Source organism: Cervus canadensis, chromosome 24 (assembly GCF_019320065.1).
Source record: "Cervus canadensis isolate Bull #8, Minnesota chromosome 24, ASM1932006v1, whole genome shotgun sequence".
In the NCBI taxonomy this organism is placed as follows: domain Eukaryota; kingdom Metazoa; phylum Chordata; class Mammalia; order Artiodactyla; family Cervidae; genus Cervus; species Cervus canadensis.
In genome coordinates this window covers 38,801,130-38,821,872 of record NC_057409.1, presented here as the reverse complement: position 1 = coordinate 38,821,872, position 20,743 = coordinate 38,801,130, and the positions used below count along the sequence as shown (strand labels likewise).

Sequence of the window (20,743 nt, the reverse complement as noted above, 5' to 3'; positions counted from 1 at the left end):
CCTGAATGCAGATAACTTTTGAAGGGAAGAAAGGAAAAGACCCAAGGCCCAAAAAGGAAGAAAGTCTGCCAAGCAGGCCTGGTTGAAGACAAAGCCAGACCTAGGCTCCATAAGGAACTAGTAATGGGGTGCCCTAGTCTTCTACCTCTAAAACCTTACTGGGTCCAATCCTGCATCTGTGCCCGACTCACCTACCTCAATAAGCATAGACGGTAAAGGAGGAGACAAAGTGAGAAATATGGGACAGACTGCGGAAAGCGTATTCTCTCTGCAGACACCCTTAAATAATTCAAATGGGCTGACCTCCATTACATAAGCTAGTCAGGTCCTTATACTGGCAACCAAATATGGGGACACTGCAGAAATGGGGAGTGACTGTCACCAGTGGCCCAAATAGCCAGCACGTTAAAAAGCCACTACCTTTTGATTATTCTGAATGGTCTTGCTTCTATTAACATTCAATATATTACTTTTTTAAATGGCTGAAAATAGGTTACTCTTAGAAAATGTAGAAAATCTGGTAGCAGGGGGAAGGGAATGAGTGGGAAGTGGAGAATGCTGCTCCAGCTTCTAACAGCTCCCCCATCTTGTCTGCCTACTTGCCTGTAGATTCCTGAAATTCCATGAAGAGGCTCCTAGAATTGAAGAATAAAAAAGTAGTAAAAGATTTCTCATTTTTATTTTATAAAATACTGGTTAATGGATATGTAATCCATCAATCAATAGTGCACCAAATCCTTTCTGATGTAAAGGAGGGTGTTTCTGTGCTCAGCCGTGTCCCACTCCTTGTGACCCCGTGGACTGCAGCCCTTCCAGGCTCCTCTGTCCATGGGATTTTCCAGGCAAGAATACTGGAGTGAGTTGTCATTTCGTCCTCCAGGGGATCTTCCCGACCCAGGGATTGAACCCTAGTCTCTTGAGTCTCCTGCATTGGCAGGCGGGATTCTTTATCACTGAGCCCCCTCGGAAGCCCCAAAGAGGTCAAAGGAAGGTCAAAAAGGCAGGAAGTGACTCAGCATAGGAAAGCATCAAGTATAAGATTCTTGGGTGGGCCATGAAGAAGGAAGGAACTGAAATTTTTAGGAAACAGGTTTGCCCAAGGCCAGCGAGTTCACCTCCATTAGTGTGGGGACAAACTGAAACTGCCTTGTTAGAAATGGCCAGACCCTCTTCATTCGGTACCTGAGGAGTCTGACTTTGAGTCCCACTATACATATAACCAAAGTAGCCTGGACTCCCAGAGCTCCATTTGCTGCCCAGAATCAGCTTCTTTATATGAAAAGCCTGTTTCCTCATGATCTATTTATGGGACTTCACCTATAATTTCTACAGAATTGAAAATGTATATTTTTCAAGGAAAGACACATTATTTAACAAATATTTTTTCATCTGTCCTTGTATTTCAACTAATTTTTTTTCAAAAGGATTACTCCAAAGTTTAAAGGAAAAAAGGGTTTTGGTTTTATCACACATGACTTTCTTAAACTCCCCCTGGTTTCCTGATTCAAATAGAATCAATCCACTACTGTTTCAGCTTCAGGAGACAGAACTACTGCCTACCACCAATTGATTTTAACAATATTCTCTTCACCTGCAGTCTTTACAAAGGCTTCGTTTAACTTTCTCCCAACCTCTCACTATAATATATACAGGATAACCCTGATGATCATGGTGATTAATACTCTTATTATATTAGAAACAACTTCTATACATTATTTATTTATTAAAGGGAACACTCTAAGTTGGTCTCCCCAATGGCAAGCCCTCATTGGCACAAACTTCTCATGACCCTCTTTTCCTCTTCTCAAGCAAACAGAACTGGCCTAACTTTTAAATCTTAGAATTTATAACATTCCATTACTTCCACAGCCTTTTCTAAAATGAGGTTCCTCTTTTCCCTTTTCCTACCTCCCAACCCCAATCCATGCTCTCTTTTGAAATCAGGTTCTAAATATTATATTTAGACTTTATGAAACCATATTTCAGGCTTTTGCATCAAAAAATGAGGTTCTCAGAGATGGGGAAGGAATAGTGTCTAGTACAGTGAGTGTTCCATAAATACTGTCTACGGTGCAGTATTTATTTCACGGTTTTTCCTTTCTCTTCAATTCTCATTTTAACATGTTTATTTACTTTGTGACTACCAATTATCCATTAAAAGGACATCTGGAATAGGCATCCTACAGAGCCTACTATATTATAATAATAAAATAAAAGTGTTTGTTGTGTATATGCTGAGTTTAAGCCATTTGACTCAATATACGTTTACCTGAATTTTATCTTCATAAATAGTAAGAGCTGGCATATTGCTAAATCATCATATGGTGAAACTCTAAGATTCTCCCATCAATTGTTTTCCACCACCTCATTCACACCCCTTCTTCCAAACTCTTTCTCCTAAGCCCCTGAATATGCTAAATCCAAACTACCAAACCCTCCTATTAAACTCTCTCCACCTTGTGAACTGAACAATTAACCCTTATGCTAGTTTCCATCCCGTAATAGGGGTTTAATGAGTTTCTGCCTCAACACATGGATAAACTTCATTAGCAGCCATGTGTCTCAGCATATTAAAGGCCCTTTAATGTCTTAAAATTGCCCTATTTCAGTTGCTATTGTATAAATTCAAAGAATTCTTATCTATAGCGCTGAGGAGGTTGAAAGTGGTCGATGGGCCCCCTACCGTTCCAGACTGAGGTATTTAATTTTATCCTGCTGATATGCCTGACCTTGAATTAGGGCTTCTATTTATATAAATTAGTGTATTATCACATTGGCATAATTTTAAAAGATGAACAGCATCAATAAAAAACACCCTTTCCAGAGGAGAAAAGTGACTTTGTATCTCAGAATCATCCATGCTGCTTCTGACCACTGACAGGAGCCCTAATCTCATTTAATGCCCTGTCTTTCTTTAGCCTTCCTTATCTGAACGGCCCTTCCTATCTTAACTGCTGGTTATTCCATGGCACAGCACCTGAAATCTACAGGCACTTAATACCTGATTGTAAGATGGCTGAGTGAACAAAGTAAGAATACTACTAAACTATATTAATACTAAATAGAATGTGAGCTTAAGGGACATGGGACAAATTTTAATTCAGTGGCAGGTTGTATAGCCTGGGTTAAGGTATTTACATATTTTTGGTCCTCAGTTTTCCCTATAGGTGATAATGCTTGTTTATATTATTTCATATAAATAGAGTACTAACATTTATCATTTTAATGAGTGAATTGAGAATGTTATAAGAGTCTCTTTAACACTAAAGTAAAAAAAATGGTTTCATAGTAATGACCATAATAATAGTAACTATTGCAGTAACAATAATGGGACTGGAAACGGAAGATCATTCCTTCGTAATTTCCTTGTTCTGGTTCTTAGTCACTTGATGAGGCAATATGTTTAAGGATCCTCCCAGTTCTTATCTGTTTAGAAGATACTTAAAGTAGTTTCACTGTCAATTTGTATTTAAACTATAAGTTCCTCATTTCCTCTAAATAATGGGTTATTAAGAAAAATATCTAACTGATAGCATTTCCCCTTATGACTTAGCAAAGAAGTTAAAAGCTTAAGATGGAGAAACAAAATCAAACAGGATCTGATTCAAATCCTGGCCCAACCACCTAGGAGTTGTGTGATATTGGGCAAGTTACTTGACCTCTCCTGGTCTCATTTTTCTCTCCTCTGAAATGAGAATAGTACCAGTGTCATTAGATTAACATGGCTTAAAGGGTTATATTTGTAAAAAAAAAAAAAACTTCTATTTAGAAAAAAGACAGCAGGCCAAAATGGAGTCATTTGTGCTAAGCCCCATATCATCAAACCAAGACTTAATACCTAACTTAAGTACAGTTTCCTAAAGGGAATCAACCCTGAATATTCATTGGAAGGACTGATGCTGAAGCTCTAATACTCTGGCCTCCTGAGGAAAGACCATGAAGCTGGAACAGACTATGAAACTGGGAAAGATTGAGGGCAGCAGGAAAAGAGAATTAGATGAATAAGACAGAGAATGAGATGGCTGGATGCCATCACCAGCTCAATGGACATGAGTTTGAGCAAACTCCAGGAGACGGTGAAGCACAGGGAAGCCTGGCATGCTGCAGTCAGTGGGGTCGCAAAGAGTTGGACACAACTGAGCGACTGAATAACAACAACAACAAAGTACAGTTTCATCCTCCTTAGAGAATGAAATCTCAAACCAGTCAATCTGGAATTACCTGGTGAGCACTACTAGTGAAGTCATCTGCCTGATAGACTCCAGCCATCTTCTGCAAGGAAGATGACCTTGCCATAAACAATCAGCACTTTTCTGGTATAACTTCCTGGTCCAGAGATCTTCTGCCTATAAAAGTCTCACATTTAGCTCAGCTCTTCAGAGCTCCTTTCTATTTGCTAGATGGGATGCCACTCAATTCATGAATCATTGAATGAAGCCAGTAAGATCGTAAATTTACTCAGTCAAATTTTTTTAAAAAAACAAACTTGGGGGCAGTGGTGGGGTTCAGCCGAAACTTCAGCCAGTTTCAGAGAACAAGAAACACAGGTGCTGGTACCTGTAAACTTTGAGTTTTTTATCTTTCTTATCATTTCTAAGGGCTGTGGCTAAGTTCCTCTGGGCTCTAAGGTCCACTCTCTTTGCATTGAGCTCCTGATCTAATTTGCTTCCCACACTAGGGTTAATGGGCCAGTCTAGACTGACAGGGGGCTTCCCTGGTGGTTCAGCTGGTAAAGAAGTGAAGTCAAAGTCGCTCAGTCATGTCCAGCTCTTTGTGACCCCAGGGACAATACAGTCCATGGAATTCTCCAGGCCAGAATACTGGAGTGGGTAGCCATTCCCTTCTCCAGGGGATCTTCCCGACCCAGGGGTTGAACCCAGGTCTCCCATAATGTGGCGGATTCTTTACCAGCTGAGCCACCAGGGAAGCCAGCTGGTCAAGAATCCGCCTGCAATGCGGAAAGCCTGGGTTCAATCCCTGGGTGGGGAAGATGCCCTGGAGCTGACAGGAGGCTCTAACAGGGCGTCAGTCCTCAGCCCTTGGTTAGTCCATGGTCCCAGGCCAGGCCTCGGTGGGTCACTCATGTCCCTAGCCCTTGGCTAGTCCACAGTCCCCATTTGTTAGGGTCTGTTAGTTTAGCCTGTAGTTCCTCATTGGGAATAGCTGGAGGTGTGCACCTAAAGCTTTCTCTTGGCCAGCTTGCTGTACCATCAATTTGGTTACTGCTGGTATGTTAATGTGCGTGTAAAGACTACTGCTGTCTAGGTTGGTCATAACTTTCCTTCCAAGGAGTAAGCATCTTTTAATTTCATGGCTGCAATCACCATCGGCAGTGATTTTGGAGCCCCAAACAATAAAGTCAGCCTTACTCCTTGGAAGGAAAATTATGACCAACCTAGACAGCATATTAAAAAGCAGAGACATTACTTTGTCAACAACAGTCCATCTAGTCAAGGCTATGGTTTTTCCAGTGGTCATGTAGGGATGTGAGAGTTGGACTATAAAGAAAGCTGAGCCCAGAAGAATTGATGCTTTTGAACTGTGGTGTTGGAGAAGACTCTTGAGAGTCCCTTGGACTGCAAGGAGATTCAACCAGTCCATCCTAAAGGAGATCAGCCCTGGGTGTTCATTGGAAGGACTGATGTTGAAGCTGAAACTCCAATATTTTGGCCACCTGATGCGAAGAACTGACTCATTGGAAAAGACCCTGATGCTGGGAAAGATTGAGAGCAGGAGGAGAAGAGGACGACAGAGGATGAGATGGTTGGATGGCATCACCGACTCAATGGACATGGGTTTGAGTGGACTCCGTGAGTTGGTGATGGACAGGGAGGCCTGGCGTGCTGCAGTTTATGGGGTCACAAAGAGTAGGATATGACTGAGTGACTGAACTGAACTGAAAGACTATCGCTAATGGGAATCTCAGAAGACCAAAGTCACAAAATTGATGGGTATGGTCGAGCACTTAAAAGCTGTTAAAGAACTTGTCACCTACCTCAAAAGACTCTTGTGTTAGGACAAACTGGTCACAAAATGGGTTAGGCTGACACCAGGTCACCTGCCAATTCCAAGGAAACTTCCATACAACAAGGTAGGCTGTAAAATACCACACAATCCCCAATCCAGAGCCACATTCCTCTCAGGTATTATTTTGGCTCCAAGAGACCCACAGCTTAGCTAAAAAAACTGAGATCCTTAAGTTCCAAAGAATTGAGTACACTACATTCTGGCACACCTGCTTATTTTATGTCTAAGAACTATGGTTCCAGAAGCTATGAATATCTTACAACAATGGCTGCCAGGCTCCTCTATCCATGGAATTCTCCAGTCAAGAATACTGTAGTGGGTAGCCATTTTCTTCTCCAAGGGATCTTCCCAACCCAGGGATGGAATCAGCATCTTATGCATTGCAGACAGATTCTTTACTATCTGAGCCACCAGCGAAGCCTGCAGATGGGTTTATGGGAAAACTGGGAGATCAGCAAAGGGTGAGAATTCTTAACAGATTCAGCCCTCCTGAATGCCTGTTATGTCCAGATGAAAAAGGAAACTGAAATTTCACCTGGTCCTTTCCTTTCTAAATCCAGATACACTGGTTATTGATTCTTTCTCTCCCAAGGGCAGCTGTTAACTTCTTGTTTGTCTTGTTTTTCATCCTGAGAGCTTGGTTTGTCAATTTGGTGGTGGTTTAGGCTTCCCAGCTAGCTCAGTTGGTAAAGAATCCACCTGCAATGCAGGAGACCCCAGTTTGATTCCTGGGTCCGGAAGATCTGCTGGAGAAGGGATAGGCTACCCACTCCAGAAGATCCCCTGGAGAAGGGAAAGGCTACCCACTCCAGTATTCTGGCCTGGAGAATTCCATGGACTGTATAGTTCATGGAGTCACAAAGAGTCGGACACGACTGAACAACTTTCCCTTTAGTCACTAGGTTGTATCTGACTCTTGCGACCCCACGGACTGCCTGCCAGGAACATGCCAGGCTCCTCTGTCCACAGGATTTTCTATGCAAGAATACTGGAGTGGGTTGCCATTTCCTTCTCCAGGGGAATCTTCCTGACTCAGAGATGGAACCGGGGTCTCCTGCACTGCAAGCAGATTTTTACCGACTGATCTACCATGGAATTTGGGTGCCCCAAGATATGACTGGGCAGAAAATGTAGGTTATATCCCCATTTGCAGTTAGATATGGTTGGACAGAAATATGGTTGAACTTCATCTGCAGCTCCAGTATATAGCCAGTCCTCAGGGGAATTGTTTTTTTTTTTTTTTCCCTTCCTTTTTTTCCTTTGGCTATCTTTGGCTCTGCATCTTGGGAGGGTATATCTTTTGCACTCTCTTTGGGGACACCTCTTGAGTCCATAGGATTATTCAATACTGCCAGTATTTATTTATTTATATTTATTGTTTGTTTCAGCTGAAAATTGACAAGATATTTGAAAGCACTTTTTAAGTAGCTCTGTGATCAGATGTTGGCCAAACCAGAAGCTGATATTCACAGCCTGATGGAAAAAACATTTTAAACCTTCTCCCCTAAGATAAAATGAAACCATGTACCCAGAAGGAGGAAAAAAATTAAAAAAACAAAATTCTGATGGTTTTATGGAAGGATTTACTAAAATGTTCCAAAGATTTTCATTTCCATTTTAGTTGGAAATCTTCTCCCCAATATAAAAAAAGTAAATTGAAGATAATGTGGTTGGATAAGCAAATCAACCCCTTAATAAAATCATTCAGGCTATAACTTCTTTAGAGAAATAGAAATTAAAAGCAATTGTCTACATCTTACAAATTTTTGCAAAACCAGAAATGCAGCTCTAGAAACAATATGAAGTCCAATCCCCAAACCACTCTTATTCATCTCAAAAGACTTGCAGGTTCTGCAATCCTGGCCTTAGGAAACAAGAGTCCTTCTTGGAGGAACTTGCATTCTTTCCCTGGGCTTTGAGATGTAAATGTTCTACCTGGTCATCTCTAGGAAATCTTATCTAGGCCATCTCTTAAATGAAAACTCCAGGGAGGTAATTCCTATTAAAGGAAAAAAAGCGGGGAGGGGTATGTAGTTATTTGGAACTTAGACAAATGAAAAACCTTAATTGTCTTCCCCACCAATATTAGTAAAAAGCTTTAGCCATTTGAGCCGTAATTTATTTTACCTGGCAAATACACAATTTGGATCCAACTTATTTTATATAACTAGTGAGTTTTATATTATTGTACTTGATTTGTGGCTAAAATTTGAGAATGGAAGCTAGACCCTGATGTTGGGAAGGACTGAAGGCAGGAAGAGAAGGGGACAACAGAGGATGAGATGGCTGAATGGTATCACAAACTTAATGGACATGAGTTTGAGTAAACTCCAGGAGTTGGCGATGGACAGGGAGGCCTGGCGTGCTGCAGTCCATGGGGTCGCAAAGAGGAGGACACGACTGAGCAACTGAACTGTACTGATCTGTCTTTATGTGTATCTACACACACAGATGACACTTGAACAACACAGATTTGAACTGTGTGGATCCACTTATGTGTAGGTTTTTTCCAGTAGTTGGTATTACAGTATTACATGATCTGCACTTAGCTGAATCTGCGGATATACTGGAACCATGGAGAGAGGGCAGACTATAAGTTATACACAGATTTTAGACTATGCAGAGGGTCAGCTCTCCTTAACCCCACATTATTCAAAGGTCATCTGTATATGTGTTATAGATGTGCGGTATAGTACATACTACCTTTGGATAGTAAGGCTAAAATTTTTAATTTGTAAAGGGCTTTATTCAATTGCTTTTAAAACAAACAAATGCTACATAAATTAAGCATAGTCTCAGAAATAAAAAAAAACTATCCTAAATGTTTCAAGTTCACAAGACCTAGGATTATCTCCACTAAATAAAGGCTAGTTTAAGTTTGTTGGTTTAATTAAAATAGACATGTCTATAAAGTTATCAACACTGAAAAATGATGCAGCCATACCATTTTTATTCTACCTGGGTTATCTCTATTACAGAATTTTTCACCAAGAAAAATAACTTGGTGTACTAAAATTTTCATGAGTAATCTAAACATAACTACTAAGAACAAGTGATCTGAATAGATGTAAGTGTGGTAAGTATTTTCACTTTCCAGTAATAACTATAGTTTATGGTATGTTTATTTAAATATATTCCCCCAATTTTTTCGGTAACTTGAAATCTTAGAGTTTTTCTATGTTAATTTAAATGATGAATATTGAATTGAATACCTAGATTGTTTCCCAATAAATATTGGAACATTAGTCCTGAATGTAGGTTTATCTACTTTTGGCTTCCTATTACTGAGAAACTTAAGATATTTGGGTTTATTAGTAAACTTTTTTTTTGTTTACCACATTGGAAAATTTATTATGAGGAGGAATGTATTTCTAGAAATTATGACATGTATTTCTAGAAATTATGACGTGTATTTCTAGAAATTATGATGTGTATTTCTAAATTTGCCAATCCACAGCATGCCCATGTAAGAGATAGTCCTAAGCTTCCTACATCTCAGTTTTCACTATGAATTAACCATTCTAAGAGACATTCTAATCATGTATGTAGTTAGAACTACTTAGAAAAATAAACGTCAAGGGAAATAACTGTGTATGAAAAGTAGGTAAGGAAAGTAAAATGACTCATTGTTTTAGAATAAGAGAGAAAAAACAGAACAAAATTGTAGACAGTTTGTGTAAGAGGAACCTTGGTTTTATGTGTAGTCAGGATGGCTAGGATTAAAATAAATTTATTTAATTGTTCAAAAATGAGTTTTACTATCAAAAGTACACTGGTGCAAAATTAGAATTTTATTTTCTCTGTTAAAATTACTAAGGTTTTGTTGGACTTTTGGTCTACTTTTGATAACAGACTGTGAAATTTTCTTTCATTTTTAAGTAATCTGCCTGAACAGTGAAGATTTTATGTCATACCAAAATAACTTTCTGTGCTTCACATTGTCTTCATCAGGTCTTTCACTTAAGAAAACCCAATCTTCTCAAGATTAAGAGCTAAGATTTGCTCACAATTATGTAACTTTCTGTTTTGCCTTTAACAATATCTACTATCATTTTATTAAATGGATATTTTTGACAAACTTCCCCCAAACCAAATTCTAAATGAAGTTTCTTGACTTCAAACTTTTTTGGAATTTTCTAGAAGGCCTCTGGAACATCTCAAGAGATTTGTTCTCTCTCTTTATAAAAAAAAAGATGCTAAACTAAATAGGCTTATTTACTATGTTAAATTAACCAAGAAGCACTGTCAAATAAGTAATATTAAGTCTTCTTTATTTTGTACTTGTATAGGTATATGTTACAAGTGTTCCAGAAACTGTATAACATTCCTGGAACTCTTATATGTTCTGGCAAAATACTATCAGTCACAATTTTAGTTATTATCTTAAAATGCTGTATATCACAGAAATAAATATACTTCCTTAGCAAATTAGTTGGCATCAGATCTGCAACAATGGGCATTTTAAAGTCTTTTGTAACTTACAGACAGCTACTGTTTTACTCTAATATTTTTGCAAAAATGAGACTCATGGAAAGGACTTTACCAAGTGCTCCTGACCACTGACACTGCTACAAAACTAGAAAGTAATAAACCTTGAGTACGTATCTTTCAGCTGAAGAAGCCTCCACATGACATCTAGAATTGGGCAAACTCTGGAGACCTGCAAATAAAACTGACTAGGGAGAGAAATAGCTGAAATCAATGTAGACTGCCTCCACCCAAGATGCTGGATCAAGACTTCATACTTTAACTAAACAATAAAAACCTTTTCTTCTTTTCTTTCTTTTACTTTGGCATTGTCCTAAAAAGACAACACTATCATCCATATCTCCCAGGACATTACTAAGGTGGATAAGCTTTTAGACTACTGGCTCTGCCATTAAAAATACCAATTTATCCGTAATGCTAGAGAACCACTGGTTTTCCCTATGACCACTTTTTCATCTATTCCGAATGTCCTGTAAACTACAACTGAAACTCCCTTAGAAATCATTTTAGGGGGTCTGATTTTTATGGCCAGAACAACTAGTGCCTTGTTTTTACTTTTCTCTTATTATAGGTGCACTAGACACAACTAGACATAATACCGAGAGAAATCGCAGTATATCTGCACTCCCAGGTTCTTATGATTATCTGTGATTCTTCCCCAGTCATGAAAAGATCTTACCAGCAGCACCCATCTTTGCCAGAAATTTAGAACAACGTTCTATTTTGAGCTAGGAGATTTACTTTCCAAATGCACTCAAAACCTAACTGACCCTTGGTTTGAATGGGCAAGTGTAACAAATTCCTGCAAATGAATCCATTAGTAGGAATGGTTTGTGCCCCAACATGATTAATCTTGTCTGTGTTGATGATCATTCTCCTTGGGCTTATGCGTGCCTTGATGGCTGGCGTGTAACCAGGCAATGCCTCTTCGGTTGTCTCTCTATGCCCGTGTGTGTGTACGCTCACTTGCTTCAGTCATGTCCGACTCTTTGCAGCTCTATGGACTATAGCCTGCCAGGCTCATGAAATTTTCTAGGCAAGAATGCTGGAGTCAGTTGCCATGCCCTCCTCCAGGGGATCTTACCAACTCACAGATCAAACCCTACTTCCCTGGTTAGGAGTGAGTACAAATGATCAGAAACCATCATTAACTTTTGAAAGTACTGCAGAATCCACTGCTGAAGCTGCCCAAGAAAAATTCTTAGACTTTCTGACCAAGGTTGCTCTTAAGGATGGGACAGCCGTTGATTATCTCGTAGCTTAACAAGAAGGTGTCTGTGCTGCATCCCACACCACTTGCTGCACCTGCGTTAACCCTTCTGGGGAAGCTGAAACTCAGCTTCATAAAATCACGGAACAAGCTACTCGGCTTTAAAAAGTGATTGCTTTAATAAGACCTTTCTCTGACATATTTAATTTTGATTGGCTTGGGTCTTGGGGACCATGGCTCTGAAGTGCACTCCAGACACTGAGAATTGTCTTGCTTATAATAATCCTAACAGTCTTCCCAATGCACTTTAAATGCATGTTTAAGTGCATGTTTGCAGCCACTGACCACCAAACGATACCCTACGAAAGAAATGGCAGAAAACGGATGAAGAGAATGACCAACTTAAAACAGGTGAACCTGAAGTCATGATCTGTGAATAGCACACAGAGAATCAGCAAAAACTGGGAGACCTTCAGAGCAGTAGCTTGGAGTGGCATGTGGTGCTTTAAATTTTTATCACATATCTCAGGCTAAGTCTGATCAAAATAGGGGAATTGTTAAAAAAGACACAACTGGCCCAAAATGGAGTCACTTGTGCTAAGCCCTACTTCACCAAGCTGAAACTTACAAATTTAATATAGATTCAGCCTCTCCCAGGAATAGAATCTTAAATCAGGCAATCTGGAATGGCCAGGTCAGAACTAGTGAGGTTATCTGACTCACAGACCCCTACCATTCCCTAAAGGAAGGTGACCCTGTCACAAACCACCAGCTCTTTGCTGGTATAACTTCCTTGTCCAGGTTGCCCCTATAAAAAGTCTTTCACTTTGTATAGCATATCAGAAAGAAAGCGAAGTCGCTCAGCCGTGTCTGACTTTGCGACCCCATAGACTGTAGCCTATCAGGCTCCTCCATCCATGGGATTTTTCAGGCAAGAGTACTGGAGTGGGTTGCCATTTCTTTCTCCAAGGGATCTTCCCAAACCAGGGATCGAACCCAGGTCTCCTGCATTGTAGGCAGATGCTTTTACCAGCTGAACCACTGGGGAAGTCCCTTATAGCATTTCAGAGCTCCTCCCTATAAATGCTAGATGAGATGCTGCCCAATTCATGAATCACTGAATAAAGCCAGTGAGATCTTTAAAATTTACTCAGTTGAATTTTGTTTCTTAATACTCTGAACATTATCTGACATTATATAATAAGTTTTTATAAGTGCTTACTGAATAAATAAAATAAATTATATTTCAATATTTCATTAAAGCACTTTTGTTTATCTCTTAAACACTATACCCATCCTGACACTGTACAAGAGGCAGGGATCAAGATCATCCCCAAGAAAAAGAAATGCAAAAAGGCAAAATGGTTGTCTGAGGAGGCCTTACAAATAGCTGTGAAAAGAAGAGAAACGAAAGGCAAAGAAGAAAAGGAAAAATATACTTATTTGAATGCAGAGTTCCAAAGAATAGCAAGGAGAGATAAGAAAGCCTTCCTAGAGATCAGTGCAAAGAAATAGAGGAAAACAATAGAATGGGAAAGCCTAGAGATCTCTTCAAGAAAATTAGAGATACCAAGGGAACATTTCATGCAAAGATGGGCAAAATAAAGGAGAGAAATGGTAATGGACCTAACACAAGCAGAAGCTATTAAGAAGAGTTGACAAGAATGCACAGAAGAACTGTACAAACTAGATCTTCATGACCCAGATAATCATGATGGTGTGATCACTCACCTAGAGCCAGACATGCTGGAATGCAAAGTCAAGTGCGCCTTAGGAAGCATCACCATGAACAAAGCTAGTGGAAGTGATGGAATTCCAGTTGAGCTATTTCAAATCCTAAAAATGATGCTGTTAAAGTGCTGCACTCAATATGCCAGCCAGTTTGGAAAACTCAGCAGTGTCCACAGGACTGGAAAAGGTCAGTTTCCATTCCAATCCCAAAGAATGCTCAAACTACCACACAATTGCACTCATCTCACACGCTAGCAAAGTAATGATCAAAATTCTCCAAGCCAGGCTTCAATAGTACGTTGAACCGTAAACTTTCAGATGTTCAAGCTGAATTTCAAAAGGCAGAGGAACCAGAGATAAAATTGCCAATATCCATTGGAGCATCACAAAAGCAAGAGAGCTCCAGAAAAACATCTACTTCTGCTTTATTGACTAGGCCAAAGCCTTTGACTGTGTGGATCACAACAAACTGTGGAATATTCTCAAAGAGATGGGAATACCAGACCACCTGACCTGCCTCTTGAGAAATCTGTATGCAGGTCAGGAAGCAACAGTTAGAACTGGACATGGAACAACAGACTGGTTCCAAATAGGAAAAGCTGTATGTCAAGGCTGTATATTGTTACCCTGCCTATTTAACTTCTATGCAGAGTACATCATGCAAAATGCTGGGCTGGATGAAGCACAAGCTGGAATCAAGATTGCCAGGAGAAATATCAATAACCTCAGATATGTAGATGATACCACCCTTATGGCAGAAAGTGAAGAGAGAAACTAAAAAGCCTCTTGATGAAAGTGAAAGAGGAGAGTGAAAAAGTTGGCTTAAAGCTCAACATTCAGAAAACTAAGATGATGGCATCTGGTCCCATCACTTCATGGCAAGTAGATGGGGAAACAATGGAAACAGTGAGAGACTTTATTTTTTTGGGCTCCAAAATCATTGCAGATGGTGACTGCAGCCATGAAATTAAAAGATGCTTGCTCCTTGGAAGAAAAGTTATGACCAACCTAGACAGCATATTAAAAAGCAGAGACGTTACTTTACCAACAAAGGTCCGTCTAGTCAAAGCTATTGTTTTTCCAGTAGTCATGTATAGATGTGAGAGCTGGACGATAAAGAAAGCTGAGCATAGAAGAATTGACGCTTTTGAACTGTGGTGTTGGAGAAGACTCTTGAGAGTCCCTTGGACTGCAAGGAGATCCAACCAGTCCATCCTAGAGGAGATCAGTCCTGAACATTCATTGGAAGGACTGATGCAGAAGCTGAAACTCCAATACTTTGGCTACCTAACGCGAAGAACTGACTCATTTGAAAAGACCCTGACGCTGGGAAAGATGGAAGGCAGGAGGAGAAGGGGATGACAGATGATGAGATGGTTGGAAGGAATCACGGAGTCAATGGCCATGAGTCTGAGTAAACTCCAGGAATTGGCGATGGACAGGGAGGCCTGGTGTGCTGCAGTCCATGGGGTCGCAAAGAATTGGACACGACTGAGCAACTGAACTGAACTGATACCCATCTTTTTGTTCATAATGTTTTTAGCCACCTTTCCATTTAAAAACAATTTCCCTAAATCCTAATTAAACTTAGAGATTGTGTGACATTATGATTCATTATGACCTGCCTCAAAGCAGGTATCAAATGCTAAGTAAATTGCAGTCATTTTATCTTTTCACCTAAAAAGGATACCTTTATATCTTTCAGTGCAAAACCTAGAATGTTCTATCACCACCCATGGATTAGGCAAAAGCAACTCCAGTCTATGGAGAGCCCTTGTCCAAGCAGCAGAAGACAGCACATGGCCTCCTTGCTCCCTGCTCTATGACCAAGAATCAAAGATTTTACCGCTGGCCTTTGTCCTGACTTTACCAATATGACTCATCTTAACAGTGTAAATGTGAACATGATTTTATATGAATTTTCATATTACAGACGTCTGCTCACTTAACATAAAGCTCCATTTCAATCACAGGCTTTTTTTCCTTCTCAGAAATGATCAAGAAGAAATGTGGAAAATTATTCTTTGTTTTTTTTGAATAGAAACTACCAACATTTTAACAAATTGATTTTTGCTGAAAATAAACATAATAAAGTGGTATTTTAAAAACAGAAAGTGAGGGATTTCCCTGCAACAAAATTTTAGGATTATTTAGCTGTCTCCAAGAAGACGAATAAAACTGTGAACATAATGGTTGACTTATTGAGAAAGAAAAACATATCATACAAAGACCAGAAAACAGAGTGGAAGAGAAAGGTCTGTAATGGCTTGGCTGCTAAAGGACATTTTTACTCTCATGTCAGCACTAAGTGCTCTTCCCAATGAATAAACCATATGTCCATTTTTATATGCTTCCTTTCTCTTAGATTCTGCTACTTCACAATATTCCCTTTGTCCCAGCCCCTGCCTCATCTTCAGCCACCCCCAGCCTGGCTCCCCCATCCCTCACTTCAGCTCCTTGGGCAACTAGTATTTGTGCCCTAGCTTCCAATTTGAACATCTGCTACCTGAAAAAAAGAAAAATCACCTCATTGCCTAACATCCTCCAGGGCAAAAAGTTTGAAGGATTCAGCATCCTCAAAAAAAACAGCCACAGAAGGACAAAAAAAGCAGCAGCAGCAGCATATCTTTTCCAGCTCAGTAAAATCTATCTATATAAAGATGAAATGAATAACACTTTTAAAAATTATTCATTGCAAGGAAATCCATGTTACCAACAACGTATTGTCTTTCTTTATGCATAGACTGAGACCCACACAGTTTATTTCATTTTTGCAAGTGTGTCTCTTTTTCAACATATTACCATATAAAAGAGATAGAGCATATATATAACTCCAGAGAACAAAATGCCAGTATTTCCTCTCTTTCTCTGGAACTTTTTTTTTCTCTCTCTCTCTCTTTTTATGTCCCAAAACACTTCCCCAGCTGAAAGATAAGAAAATATTTTCATTGAATTAAAGTGAGCCCTGTGTTAAAACAGCTTGCCTGAATCCAGAGCTCTGAATCCAATCAGAGCTTCATTTCAACGCTTGGTCAGCAGCCCTTCCTTTTTCATTTCTTTCTATCAGTGGCCTTGCCTCCAACCTAAATTCTCATCACCATATACCTTTGCCCCCATGCTTTTGCTAGTCCACTTCCTTGATATGTTTGCACTTAATTTGATTCCATCCTTCATGCTGTTTTCATTATTCTTAGTTCATCCACACCACATAAATTATCACTTTTGTTTTCAGTTCCCCTGTGCCCCCTTCACACCAATTCCAAATAAATACTGATTCTCATCTATTTAATCCAAATTAATTCAGATTCCCTCTCCTCATCGCCCATCTCCACCTCTGCCTCCCCTCCTGTCTATTTCTCTTTCTTACAGCACCTGCTTTTCCCTCCATGTTTGTCTCTGCACAAGGTTTTACTGGCAGAATGCTTCTGGAGGGTGCAAGGTCATTGCTTCCTGTGTTGTCTTAGGAAAGCTGTGTTCTACATTACTGCCAACTTCAATGGGTCAATGTCTGCATGTCCAATTGCATCTTCTATGACGAGTGGCCGTGCATCACCACCCGGACACTGAAATTACGGAAGTGAGGAAAGAAAAGCTTCTTGCTTTTTAGTGGCATTTAACTTCAAGTGGTTTATTTCTAGTTTACATAAAGCTGTTTTTCTTTTTTTCCACAAAATCATCATTAATCAATATCATCGCAATAGTCAGGACTACAACCAACCCTATTACTGTCTTTAATGAGCTCTTACCATCTGCCAAGTAGTTTACATATATTTGGGCTTCCCTGGTGGCTCAAGGTAAAGAATCTGCCTGCAATGCAAGAGACCTGGTTTCAATCCCTGGGTTGGGAAGATCCCCTGGAGGAAGAAATGGCAACCCATTCCAGTACTCCTGCATAGAGAATTCCAGGGACAGAGGAGCCTAGCAGGCTACAGTCCATGGGATCCCAAAGAGTCGGACACAACTGAGCAACTTTCACTTTACATATATTTACTCATTTAATTTTCAAAACAATCTAGGAGGTAAATTATCCCTGTTTTACAGAGAGGAAACTGAGACTCAGGGAAGATGCATCAGGTATCCAGGTCATAAATCTAGAAAGCTGTAGAGCCAGAATTCAAACCTGAGTCTCCCTGACTGCAAAGCCCTGCTCTTAACTGCCCTGCAGTGCTGCCTTCCCAATAATGCAAGGTGTCTTCTTGGATAAATTCCCCACAGGGAGGATTCTTTCCACTTTAATCCACTATAGGGCAAGTGGTTGCAGGTGCTGGGAAACATAATGAGCTCCACCTTGATAATCACTCTGAGTAGACAATGCCCAAAAAACAAAGCACAGAAGATGCATCACTTCTCAGAGTTATCCTCCTAACACATCCATTAGAAAGAGGGGACAGGAAAAAGAAGCAAATGCTCTGGACTCACCAACCCCCCCCGCCCGCCCAAAAGAATCTCTGCTTCCCCAGAGATGCCCAGCCTCCAAACGAGGCAGGACATAGCCTGTCTTCATGTCAATAATTTGAAAAATGTGCTCATAACCATGAATTCCATACCCCCAACAAAGCTCAACCTTCTCGCCTCATCCTGCCTTCTTTGGTTTCCTGGGGGGAACAGGAGATGAGTCACGGCTGAATCCTGGGAGCCTGCAATGTCTTCTAGTTACTTTACTCACTGATTTGAGAAAGACAAATAAATAAAACTAACCTCCAGAACAATACCAGACAGGTGAAAAAAAGAAAAAGTTGACAGCAGCAGGAAGCTTTTGCCTTGAAGTATGTGGACTGGAGGACGCGAACTCAAACTCCAAAAGGAACCATGAGTGGGACTTGAACCTGAGCCACGAGTTCAAAAGTAACCTTAGGATAACTTTCCATGAACCAAGCAAGGACCACAAGCAAAAGTCAGTTTGAAATGAGAGGAAAACATGCCTAAGTCTTATGCTGTGACGAAACACTGTCCGCTATCATCCTCCCATGGGAATGACCTTGAAATTCAAGGTGGTGATGGTTTCAAGACACACATTATACACTCCTACCTCAGGGAAGCTCCTCTGTTCTACACAAAGACATTTCCCAAAACTGCCTCCCCCAAGAACATTAGAGCTGAAAGGGGCCTCAAAAGCCAAATTGTTTGGCAGCTGTAGAGAATGAGGCCACCCGTGAGGTAAAGGGCTGTGTTCAAGATGACAAAGCTAGTTAGTGACAGTACTAGGACTAGAACCTAGGGTTCCCCATTTTCCAACCAATGATCCGTGCACTGCACACCTCTCTGGTAACACACTCTGCAAGTCACCACAGAGCGCCCAGAAGGCAAGCAGCAAGCCCAAGGAGAAGAACTCTCTCCAGACACATCTCCCAGCCTGGATCTAATCACCCATTTCCTCCCAGCAACACTCTGATTCTGCTACTTACACTTTCGGAGCTCTTCCCCGTTCAGCTGGTATTGTGCACACAGTTTGAAAAAAACATACTGGCAATATCCTTTCAGGGACTCATTTAAAAACCACTAATGACAGTAATTGTTCCTACAATGCTAACCCCAAGAACAGACACCAGCCCTAAGTTTCTACCTCAAAGCAGAGGACAAAGAGCAGATTCAAGGAAAATGCTAATCTCATTCTTTTCTTCACAAACCCCACTCTTCTAAATTATCCCATCGCTCCCAAGATCACTATGAGTCCGGGGAGTCACCACGGAAGTCCTGAGTAAACTATACAGTCCCTGCTGGTCCCCACCGCCCTTACCACACACATAGCAATGTAATCACTTTAGCAACTTCGCTGTAACAAGCTCATTAAAAAGCAATTCTGCCATCTCTCCATAAAGCACGCGCCAGAGAACAATGCAAAAGAGGAGATGCCAATTAATTATAGAATGATCACATCTAATGAACTCTGAAACCCTCCTGCTGTTGGTGACTTTGATGAAAAATCAGGGATGCTGGAAAAAGAGTAAATAGGGACACCCTGGCTACCTTGTTCAATTGCGAATTCTCTCCAAGGTAACTTCTCAGATTCCAGTGTTGATCAAAACTGCAGAATCACCCCGATAAAACAACAAAAAGTGTCAGGGAAGTGCCAGGTGCATACATCACGTACGGCTGTGAGTCACACCACCAGAACCCCTGTCGGGCATCCTCAGCAGTGTCTGATACCACACTGAGGCTGGCATTGCCCTCTGAAAGGATCTCCAAGCCAGCGAGGGACAAACCCACGTCTGGTGCCGGGGACACCTGGAGATCCTAAGGTTAACAGGTGAGTCACTTGGCTTCCCTCCCGGGCCCGCCTGCCTCTCTACACCTCCTAGCTGGCATGGATGCCACGTCTCGGAACAGAGAGCAGCCCGTCCCCCCACGAGGCTAAAGGAGGAAAAAGAAGAAACCACGTGCGGCCAACTTGTACCACTACCTGTGTGAGTCCTCTGGTGGGCCTTTAAGTGGGAGCTTTTTGTATAAACCTTCCGGCACCCGTTAAACTGACAGCGATGAACCCTCTTCTTGTTTTCGGGGCACGCCTCGGCCCCTACCCCTCCGTGATCACTCTCGCTCTGTCCACTCTTAACTGTCCCAGCTGCCGCCACGGCTGCCGCCGCCGTTGCCACCCCTCCCACCTTGACGGAGCCGAGCGCAGCCTTCTTGGCCACCAGTTTCAACGTCACTGTGCCATCCACGGCTGAGAGAGTCTGTGAGGTTTTCACCAGATGGCGGCTGAGCTCAGGGGACGATGGGGGCGTTAATGAGGTCACTGCGTTGAGCTGGGCCTGGTTGACGGCTGTGTAGCTGTCTAGAGAAGAGCTGGTTGGCTGGAGGCTGAGGCAGGTCTCAGATAGCAACTTGTCCCGAGAGAGCAGAATGTCCACGGCCGAGCTCTTCTCGCAGATGGTCGCTTCCACGGGGAGCAGCAGGGGGTCTAAGCGCCGGAAGCTCTCCTCGATGCATGGGGGAGGAGAAGCGCGGAGGAAACAGTCCAAGTCCTCACCGAAGGTCTCCGAGATCCTCCTGGGCTCTGTCTGCAGGTAGCGTTCCAATTCAAGGCATGTCTGCAGAGGGCAAGGAGGGAGGGAGAGAAACAGCCATCAGAAGCAAAGAACACCAGGGGACCACATGTTGACAGGCTGAGGAGGAATCTACAGGAAGGAACAGAGGATGCTTCCTGGCCCGTATCTGAAATTTTCTTGGTGAAGGGTCTGACCTTGTTATTTTTCTCCCTGGACACTTCTGAAGGGTTCACAAGGGTTACATCATATGAGCTCAACTACTACAGTTAATGGGGAACTAGAAACCCAGAAGGGCTGT

The 20,743-nt window shown here is 41.3% G+C and overlaps 1 protein-coding gene across 4 annotated transcripts in view; it reads right to left on the bottom strand.

Moving 5' to 3' along the window:
• The window catches only part of KLF7 (Kruppel like factor 7), a 100,670-nt gene that overhangs the window by 39,326 nt on the left and 40,601 nt on the right, over nt 1-20,743 (bottom strand). For 2 of the 4 annotated variants that reach the window (XM_043446173.1, XM_043446172.1), the window contains one exon: nt 19,854-20,487. In XM_043446173.1, the coding sequence (XP_043302108.1) occupies nt 19,854-20,487 (634 nt within the window). The remainder of the gene's footprint in view (nt 1-19,853; nt 20,488-20,743) is intronic. The other 2 variants (XM_043446175.1, XM_043446174.1) reach the window with 2 other exon arrangements.